Source organism: Bos javanicus, chromosome 11 (genome assembly GCF_032452875.1).
Source record: "Bos javanicus breed banteng chromosome 11, ARS-OSU_banteng_1.0, whole genome shotgun sequence".
Taxonomy (NCBI): domain Eukaryota; kingdom Metazoa; phylum Chordata; class Mammalia; order Artiodactyla; family Bovidae; genus Bos; species Bos javanicus.
Window position 1 is genome coordinate 104,368,916 of NC_083878.1, and position 10,612 is coordinate 104,379,527.

Below are 10,612 nucleotides of genomic sequence, written 5' to 3' on the forward strand. Positions count from 1 at the left end.
GCCTGAGAAAGAATTACATTTCTGATGTGTTAAGCCTCCGAGTTTGTGGGAATTTGTGACAACAGCCCCTGGGACACTCATGCTGACCCCTTGGCCCTCCGTCCACACCACGACGACGTCCGATCACCAGCCCCAGGCCAGGTTCCCTGGGCTGTGGAGTCTGGGGGCGGTTTGACTCTTCCTTGAAAATCAGAGAAACCGACAGGATGTTCTGTGTCTGTTGGAGGAAGTCGGTGAAGGAAGTGAAGTTGATGGGCCTTCATTCGAACCATAAAAATCTACTGCTGTTGAGTGAAAGTCTCTGAAACGGGGAAGCAGAGCGACGCGGGCAGGGAGGGCTTCGTAGCTCACGGTCTCTCGGGGGGCCTGGGACACCCAGAGAAGGCGGCCTTCTCTGACCCGGCCTGACGCACCCTCGCCGGACACTGCTCGGGACACGACGTCTGTCCCAGTGCAGGAGCGACCCGGAGGACCCGGCGCTCTCGTCAGGGAGGAAACGGACTGGTTTGTCTCTAACGTGGCCTCCTCCTCCCTAACATCTGTCCCCACTGACTGCGGCCAGAGCGCCAGACCGTCCCCTGAGCGAGCGCCGTCATCTTTCCGGCCTCCCTTTCCTGAGCCGGCTGATGTCTGTCAGCGGCTCCATGTGGCTCTCCACCGGGGCTGTGCTGTTTACCCTGGAACGTTCGGTTGCAGCCCCATAAACGGAAGCGCGCAGGCGTCTCCCAGGACTGAGGGCCCAGTTCCTCACTGCGTCACTTCTGCCGCAGCGCACACGACCCCAAACGCTCAGGGCACCGGGGACAGGCCCCGGGACACGGGACACGCTAAACCCCCGCACGCCCAAGCTCCCTCTCCCGCCCTCAGCTCCCCGATCTGGGAAGGGAGATGTGGAGAGACTCAGAAGTCTGGCCTTTCCAGCTGAGGGTCCAGGGCAGCCCTCCAGACAGGGCGGCCACGCGAACCCCTGTGGGGGCTCTAGGAGGGTACGAGAGGGCCGTCCCCATGCAGGATCACCCAACCTCAGGCTTTGAGACAAGAGGTCCCCAGAGACACTGCCCCCGTGAATGGAGATCACAGTCAGGGCGCAGCACCGTCCCCCTAACATTGGAGCCAGCAGAAGCCACAGGGCACGGAAGCCCTCACCCGCCCAGGACCCCTCTCCAGACGCTCATGGAAACTCCCGGGGTCCTGGGCAAGGGGGACTTGCCTTTCTGAATGACATCCTCCTCGCAGCACTTACGCAAAGCCCCACAGGGAGTCCCTTCTAAAAGCCTGGACTCCTGCCCTCCCACTGGGCCACCAGCTCCCCGGGGCCCATCTGGCCCAAGCCTCTGACCCACCAGAAGTCGGGCTCTGGGCTGCCTCGGTCAGCCTCAGCAATAAATACAGACAGTCTGACTTTAATGTAAACCTCTCCTGAGAGCCTGTCCCTCTGGGTGGGACACGTCTCTTTAGGCCCACGTGGTAAACAGGAGTATCTGCCTTGTCTAAGGATCAAGGCCACATTAATGGGAGCATAACCTCCAAAAAGAGGGAGCTGACTGTCCTCTGCCACTTGGCACTGGTCATACCATACTTGGATGCCACCCCATTCTTCATCCGTGATGAGCTGCCAGGGTCTTGTCCCTTGAGCTCCTCAGTGGCTTTTCCTGCCTTCAGCTAAAAAGTTCTGAATCCCTCTCTCGGCCTACTGGATCCTGTAGAACCTGGGATTGCTCCTGAGAGAGCCACCTCTTCACTCGCTTCATTCTTGCTCCCCTGGGCTCTGCCAGTTTCCAGAACAGAGCTCCCGACTCCCAGGAGCTTTCCTTCAGTTTCTGCTGCCCACAAGGCCTCGAGGTTGGTCCTCTCTCACCCAGGTCCTCAGGGGCCCCCACCATCGGCTCCAAGTCCCTTCCCCACGTCCCCCTCCCCCTGCTCTCGTGCAGCCCATAATAAGTCTTGTCTGTGGACTCATTCCCAGGGAGAGCTGAGCCAGCTCTGTTCACCACGATGTCCTTGGCCCGGAGTCTGAATGCCCCACACAGCAGGCATTCCATAAATGCTCAGGTGCTGCACACAATAGGCACTCAATAAATGTTTGTGGCGTCAGTAAGTCAGTGAACATCAGCGAAACATCAGGGTCATCGCTGACTCAGAAATTGAAGGGAAGTGCCAGAAAAGGTGGACACTGGGTGGACACAGCGATTCGGCCAATACATCTGATGACACGCAGCCAGTCCCTCCCACAAAGGGACTCCAACCAAAGGACCCAGGTCCCCGAGGCCTTGCAGGGGGTGACGTCCGCAGAGCTCTTGGTACCAGGATACGCTCAGCTCACTGCCGCTCTCCAAGGTGGAGACATCCATCATGTCCCGAGGAAAGGAGGCCTGGGAGCAGGTCAGCTTGAGGTCGTGTGTGGAGCGGGGTGCTGGGTCTTGCTTATGGGCCAACTGGACCGTGGGGGCCAGGCAGCCCTGGCACAGGGGATGAGGAGGGTCTCCGAGAGGGCACAGCATACATCTATCCCTCGGCCACCTGCCCTTGAGCTGGGTTAACGGGCCCAGAGTCCAGCTTCATCCATAGCCGCCCCCTGCTCAGCCAAGGCACGGCACGAATGAGGCGCTGTGCCCGCCATCTGGGCAAGAGTCAGGTCTGACAGCTCAAGTTTGCCAGCGGGGCACCGTGACGTGGGCTCATCTGGCACAGTAGGCTGCAGCCAGGTGAGAGGAGAACCTTGCTGAGGGCAGAGGGTGGGCTAGAGAGCTGACCCGACCCCTGGCCTCCATCTGCGCGTCCTTGCCCGGGCCAGCCAGCGTGCCCACACCCGCTGGTCCGCGGAGGAACCCTGCCCCCCCGCCCCTTGCACGTGCATTTACACGGGCACTGTTGCTCTCTCGTGGCTGCCGGGAGCCCCCAGCTCTTGGCCCCTGAGAGAGCAGGCTCGAGGACCCTTGCCCGCTCAGGGGGCAGAGCGCCTCGCCTGGAGCTGGATGCACCTGGGAGGCGCCTTCAGGGGGTCCCAGGTGAAGGCGCCCTGAGGCGGCCGTCTGGGCAGGAGGGTTACAAGCGGAGCTGAGAGTCACCTGGCGGACGATGCAGGGGAGCCTCCTGCAGATGAGGGTGACACGAACCCAGGGTCCCCACCAGCCCCTGGGGGGCCTTCTACAGCTCTCGGGACCCCTCCTCAGACCCCAGGAGTCGGTATTTTTAATGAGCTCCTGTGGCTTCAACAAGCAGCCAGGTTTAAGCACCATGAAGGTAAAACTCTGTGGGCTCCTCCTCCAAAGATTCCACGACAGACAGAAAGCGAGGCCCCGTCTCCTGGTGGATCTCCTGGGGTTTCAGTGGCTAAAACCGCTGTCTCCCGGGCCCCCAGCAGGGCCGGCCTCTCGCGAGCCCCCTTCACATCCCACGTCACCTGGCTTCTTCCTCGTCAGCATCTCGCCCTCGAGAGCCGGCAGCCGAGGTGCGAGGGAGGGAAGCAGGGGCCATCTCTGCTGGGACGGCAGAGCCATCCTGACAGCTGCCCTCCGCACTCAGCCAGAAGCTTCCAGAATCCCGATTCCACGTCCCCCCACCCCCGCCAGGCTCCAGCAGGCCATTCTCGAGAACAGAAGGCCACCTCCGCACCCCCTCCATCAGCTGGGGTGGCAAAACAGAGGCTTAAAGCAAAGAATCAAACAGATTCAGAGGCCACACGATAGCAGTGTAGAGACAAGGCGCCTGCACCGATTCCTAAAGCTGTCACTCTCCCCTGCCGACAGTCTGGATCCCGGACCAAGGCTGTCACGTCGGGCACGTAAGGGGCAGGTTGACACTGCTGGGCTGGAGGCCGGGGCCCTCTCTGCATCCAGACTCTATCCAACCGCCCGGGTGGGACCCGGAGGGGAGAAGCCGCCTCGGGTCCTGACGAGGGCGTCTACACCCCCTCAGCCCCGTGGACACTTGTCCCGAGGCTGCGGACGCTCAGGCGGAACCCGGGCACCACTGGAAGGCCCAGGGCTCCGTGCTCTTGGACCCAGAACAACTGTCTCCCCAAGGTCAGGGCCGAAGCTGGTTTACGCCAGGACGGCCCCGCATCCGCGCCCACAGCTGACGCTTGCGCCCCTCCCGGCCACCTGGGGTCGGCCCCTCCCCACGGCCGGCCGCCACTGCCTTCACCGGCTGGGGACCAGGCCCGGCCTCTGGTCACTTGCAGGGCACCGAGGGGCACAAACGCCATCCTTGCCCCTGACCAACTGATAAAGAACTCCAGGTGTGGCGTCCTGGCAAGGAAGCAGGCGTGTGTCCTCCGCCCGGGGGACCCGGAGCCCCTGAAGCCCCTCCCTCAGGCCTGCAGGGGGGTTGGGGGGGTTGGTTCCTAAGCAGCAGCTTCCAAGGGCCACGCCCACCGGGCTCAGAGCCAGAGTCCCCTGGCACTGGATCCCCGGGGGCCCAGAGCACAGCAGGGAACCCTGATGGCAAGAGGGTCCCTATCCCCCCAAACCCCCAGGAAGAGAGGTGAAGGGGCTGCTGGGCCCCGTGAGGCCCCCTCCCGTCCAGGCTGGGAGGGCAGAGAGGGCAGTTTTCTCAGCTTACAAGTGAGGACAGGGCGGAAACGGAGACGCCCCCGAGGCCCCGTCTGCTCACCTCTCCTTGAAGTCCAGGAAGACCTTGGCCAGCGAGCTGCCGCCCGCCATCATGGACACGTCGATGGCCCTCAGGAAGCTGTGATGCACCTTAATCAGGTCCTGGGACGAAAAGCAACCGCGTGTAAGCAGGCTCGGAGGGCGGGGCTGGGGGTGTGCAGAGGCTCTGGGCAGGCTCTCTCGGGGCTGCTGCTGGAAGGATGTCCATGTGCGGGCCGGGCGCTGGGTGCACCGCCCCGGGTGCGATCCACTGCAAGGCTCGACAGCCGGCCACAGCCGTACCAGCCTGTCCAGACACACCGCGGCCAACCCCAGGCAAGCCCTGGAGCCAGACCCCAGCCAGCATGCTCGTGATCCACCCGCTGGGTGAGGGAGCGAAGGGGTTCACAGGCTCTGAGGGTCGACTCTCCTCTGCGGAAATGGGGCCCAGCCCCAGGGAAGTGTGCCCACTGCAGAGCAGAGGGGCAGCCATCACCCTCTGTGTCCGTGTTCAGACCCCACAGGGCAGCAAAGGGGCTCAGTCTGCTCAGAGACGGGGAGGGGACAACTTCCCTCCACTGCTAAGAAAACCTCACGGGCCCTCGAGGACCTCCAGGGTCCAGCCCTCCAAGACCCCTCAAGTTAGAGCCCGCCCGACATTGGAGCGGGTTAGGACGGCGGCCCCCACACAGCGAGCCGGGCGGGACCCTCACCTCCAGGTTGATGAAGATGGCCGCCATGTCCACCGGGCTGAGCACCAGCCTCAGGGGCGTCACGTAGTTCTGCAAGAGAGAAGCCCGCACTGCACCATGGCCTGGAGCCGGAGGGGAGGCGGGGGCACTGACGGCCTCACAGGGCCAGGTGTCCACAGACGGGCTCTCCACGGGGCGGCCACTCAGCCCGGCACACAGCAGGCTCTGTGCCTCCTGGAGAGTGCAGGCTTTCTGGGGAGACCCAAGAGTCACTCTGCGGGGCGAGGCCAGTGTGGGGCCGGGCGGGGTCAGGCCTGGGAATCAGTGTGAGCACCGGACCCCCACCCCGCCAAGATGGGCACAGCTCCACAGGGAGCCCCTTGCACGTGGCGCTGGACTTCAACCCCAAGGCAAGCAGGGCGGGCTTTGCTGTCGCTGTCTGAGACATTTGGGGAAAATGAGGTTCCCCTGGGATGTGAGGGGCATCGCCCAAGGGTACACATGAGGACAGAGACACAGCCGTGAGTCTCTCCTGACATCAGGTCTTGGGCCTCTGCCCCGAGTGTCATCAGAAGGGCGCACTCCAGCCCCACTCGCCACAGGAGCAGCCTTTAGACAAGGCGCCCACATGTGGAACCGTGCATGCCCAGGGAACGTGATCAGGCCCTCCTGCGCTGCGTCCCTACTGTCCCTCATCTGCTTGCCGCTGTGTGAGCAGAAGGCTGTCCCCCGCACTCGTGGCCATGGGATGCACCTGAACACTTCTCCCCCACCGTGCGGCACCCCCCTCTGGGACTGCTTCCTCCCCGAGACCCAGCTGAGGGGCTGGGCAGGGTTACAAACACCATCGTCCCCAGGGGCATCTCAGGACTCTTGGCTGGAGGCTCCTGGTGCCCCGAACAGTGGGACTCACCTAGGGATCCCCATGACGGCCACACTTGGCAGTGTATGATAGCAAAGATGATCGGGCATGATCTCACATGATCAGCGCCATTAAGTCACTGATCACTGCCATGATAGTCATGTGATCAGTCCATGCTCAGTCACGGTATCAGTGCATGATCAGCCACGTGATCAGTGCCGGATCTGCCACGGGATTAGTGTATGATCATCCACGTGATCAGTGCATGGGCAGTCAGTGATCAGTGCATGATATAGACGTGATCAGTGCATGCTCAGTCTCGTGATGGGTGCCATGATAGCCTGGTGATCAGTGCAGGATCAGTCACCTGATGTGTATGAGGCATTCACGTGACCTGTACATGGTAGCCATGACAGTGCATGATCAGCCACGTGAGTAGGGCATGATAGCCACGTATCAGTGCATGATCAGTCACGTGATCAGTGCATGATCAGGCATGTGCCCAGTACATGGTAGCTGCGCAGAACATCGCAGATCAGCCACGTGAGCAGAGCTGATAGCCACGTGATCAGGCGGGACCCAGACACGTGATCAGGCATGGTCAGTCACGTGATGGAGAGGGCCCAGCCACGTGATCAGCGCCTGATGAGCCACGTGTGGGGGCAGGGCGCAAAACGTGAGAGTGCATGATCCGCACGTCACCAGTACATGGCCCCTACGTGATCAGTGCATGGCAGCCACGCCCACAGTCTCATGTAGCCACGTGATCAGTGCATGATCCGTCACGTGATCAGTACAGGATCAGTCTCGTGATCAGTGCATGTCATTTACGTGATCTAGTGCATGATCAGTCACGTGACCAGTACCCTGGTAGCCCCGTGATCAGCCATGGGGAGCCACGTGCAGTGCATGATGCCACGTGATGGTGCCTCCCCGCCTTCCTGGGGACAGGGATGCTGAGGCCAGCGCAGGAGGCCTGGCATGCCCCCGAGGACCGGTGCAGACATGACGGGACAGGTGTCTGACCAGCCACGTGACCCAGTGCATGTTCAGCCACGTGATCAGTGCATGATAGCCACGGGGATCAGTGCATGACCAGTTACGTGAGCAGTGTATGATCAGCCACGTGTCAGTGCATGGTCAGACACGAACAGTGTATGATCAGCCACGTGATCAGTGCATGATATCCAAGAGATCAGTGCATGATCATCACGTGATCAGTGTATGATCAGCCACGTGAACAGTGCATGCTCAGTCACGTGATCTGGGCCTGCTGAGCTGCGTGATTACTGTCTGCTCATCTGCTTGACAGCCAGCTGAGCTGCACGTTTCTGCCTGTCATCTGCTTGACAATTGCCAGCTGTGCTGGCTAATCCTGCCTGCTCAGCCTGCTTGATTATTGCCAGCTGAGCAGCATGATAGCCTCACAGCTGAGTTCCATGATTATTGCCTGCTGACTGTTTGATTCGTGCCTACTCAGCTCTTTGCTTGGTGCCTCCAGAGGCAAATGATCAGACTGTGGAGCCAAACATGATCAGTGCATGATCAGTCACATGATGAGCTTCCATTAAGTCACGTGAAACTGCAGATAGTCATGTGATCAGTCCATGCTCAGTCACCGCATGATCAGTCATGATCAGCCACGTGATCAGTGCATGATCAGCCACAGTGATCACCTGCTGAAGCCAGCGGTGATCAGGCATGATCTGACACATGATCAGACCCAGGGATCAGCCACGTGATCACCTGCTGACTCAGTCAGCAGATGAGCAGACAGTGATCATGCAGACTCAGACTGGGAATGATCAGTGGGATGATCAGTCACGGGATCAGTGCCATTGAGTCACGTGATGCAGTGGCATGATAGTCATGTGATCACTATCCATGATCAGTCACTGTGATCAGTGCATGATCAGCCACGTGATCCAGTGCATGCTCTGAGTCACCTGCCAGTGGCATGATCCGCCCTGATCAGTGCATGGGCAGTCCTTGATCAGTGCAAGATAGCTAGACGTGATGGTGGCATGATCAGTCACTGTGATCAGTGCATGATAGCCACGTGATCAGCAGCATGCCCAGTCTGGTGATCGGTGTGATCATTCACGACCAGTACATGGTAGCTACGTGATCAGGTGGCATGATCAGCCAGGAGTCAGTGCAGGATAGCCACCTGCAGTGCATGATCAGTCATGATCCTGCATGATCAGACACGTGACCAGTACATGGGTAGCCGCGATGGGGCATCATCAGCCAGCTGGGGGTGCAGAGAGCCACGTGACCAGCTGCATGATCAGTCCGTGACCCAGTGCACCGAGCAGTCACGTGACTGCATGATCGGGCCAGATCAGTGCACAAACACGTGATCAGAGCGTCAGCCACGTGATCAGTGGGAGATCAGCCACCGAGATCAGGTGCATGATCAGTCACAGATCTGGGGCATGATCAGTCACCTGATCAGGCGAGAGCCATGATCAGTGCAGAAGAGTCCACTTATCAGCATGATAGCCCGTGATCTGGGGCATGATCAGTCCTGGTGTCTGGCGATCCCAGTTTCAGTGCATGATAGCCACGTGCATCAGCATGATCAGTCAAGGGGTGTCTGATCAGCCACGTGTCAGTGCAGAAATAGCCACGTGATCAGTGCATGATAGCCACTGGATTGTCAGGATCATCCACGTGATCAGTGCATGATCAGTCACCGGGTACCCTGTCTGCCACTGATCAGTGCAGGATGAGCCCGTGATCAGTGCATGATCAATTACGTGATCAGTGCATGATCACCACGTGTCCAGCTGCATGGTCAGCTACGAGTCATTGCATCTCGGCCACGTGATCAGGGCATGATAGCCACGTGATCAGGCAGTGATAGCCAGGTGATCAGGCAGGATCAGTCACGGATAAGGGGATCCAGCCCGTGATCAGTGGCATGGATATCCACGGATCAGTGCATGATAGCCACGTGATCAGTGCATGAGAGCCACATGATCAGTGCATGATCAGTCACGTGATACATGTGTGATCAGCCACGTGATCAGTGCATAGATGAGCCACGTGATCAGTGCAGGGATCAGTTAGTGAAGCCATGCCAGTCACGTGCCAGTACATGGTTGCTACGTGAGCCATGGCATGTCAGCCACGTGAGCAGAGATGATAGCCACGTGGCCAGTGCAGAGCAGTCACCTGATCAGCTACATCATCAGTCAGGGACAGTGCATGCTCCATTTCGTGATCTGTGCATGATCAGCTCACGTGCCAGTCATATGGTATGCACGTGATACCCACGATGAGTCGTGAGCAAGATGCTGATAGCCACGTGATGCATGATGCTTGGTGGAGCAGAGTATGATCACCACGTGATCACACCCGAGTGCACGGAGCCCTGCAAGCTCTCGGCTTAGCCCAGAGTCTCCCCAGCCCCTGCAGTCCAAGTGTGAAGGTGAAAGTGCAGAAGTCGCAGGCACATGGACATCTTCCCTGCCAAGAGGTCAGGGAGCCAAGCAGAGAGGGACGCGAAGCTTGTAATGTGTCTTTCCAAACGAGCCAGGAAGTTACCGGCCTTCCCCAGTGGCTCAGCGGTAGAGAATCGCCTGCAGTGCGGGAAATCCAGGCTTGATCCCGGGGTTGGGAAGGTCCCCTGGAGGAGGGCACGGCAACCCACTCCAGAATTCTTGCCTGGAGAATCCCATGGGCAGAGGAGCCCAGTGGGCTACGGTGCATGGGGTTGGAAAGAGTTGGACACAACTGAAGTGACTGAGCATGCACACAAGGCAGTTACTGCTTGATTTATAATTCAGTAAGCATTTGTTTCCGCTCATGAGCTTGACCAAGTCATCTCCTCTGATCTGCAAGAATCAAGTCATGAGACACCTCCTCCAAGAGGCCTTCCGGGACCTCCGCCCAGTCTGCCATCCCGGACTCTCCCCAGCGCTCTTATACGAAGGACTCTCTTCTCACGGCACCTCCAGTTATTCCATACATGCCTGTGGGTAAGCCTGTCTCACCCCCAGATGAAACCCAACTTCGTAATCCCTTCTGATCTCCATGCCTGATACAAGGTAGGTGCTCAATAAATTTTCACCGAATCAGCAAATGAGCCCATGGGACTGTCCAACAGTCCCCACAAGCCTGGCACACACAGCCCACTCCTGACCCCAGGGGTCACTCTGGCCTGGGGCGCCACTGGGCCCGGGGTGGCCAGCTCTTCAGCCTGCTGTGGGGTCTGTCCTTGGGGTCTCAGCAGGCCAGCTCACCACGGAGGCCCAAGCAAGCCCCTCATGCGCCTCTCTGCAGGGTACAGCCCACCCAGCCGGGCTGAAGGCGGGCTGGCCAAGTTCTTCTCCGAAAGGCATCAGGATGAGGTGGACCACCGCCCGAGTCAGTCACGGGTAGGAGCATGATCAGCCACGTGATGAAGTGCATGATCAGTCAAATGATCAGTGTATGATCAGCCACGTGATCAGTGCATG

At 59.6% G+C, this 10,612-nt stretch overlaps 1 protein-coding gene across 1 annotated transcript in view; it reads right to left on the reverse strand.

Moving 5' to 3' along the window:
- Nucleotides 1–8,105, reverse strand: part of VAV2 (vav guanine nucleotide exchange factor 2) — a 42,819-nt gene extending 34,714 nt beyond the window's left edge. The window contains exons 1-3 of the mRNA XM_061431408.1: nucleotides 8,093–8,105; nucleotides 5,306–5,598; nucleotides 4,615–4,715 (exon numbers count right to left, since the gene is read on the reverse strand). Of these exons, the coding sequence (XP_061287392.1) occupies nucleotides 4,615–4,715; nucleotides 5,306–5,598; nucleotides 8,093–8,105 (407 nt within the window). The remainder of the gene's footprint in view (nucleotides 1–4,614; nucleotides 4,716–5,305; nucleotides 5,599–8,092) is intronic.
- Between the last annotated feature and the right edge of the window lie 2,507 nt (nucleotides 8,106–10,612).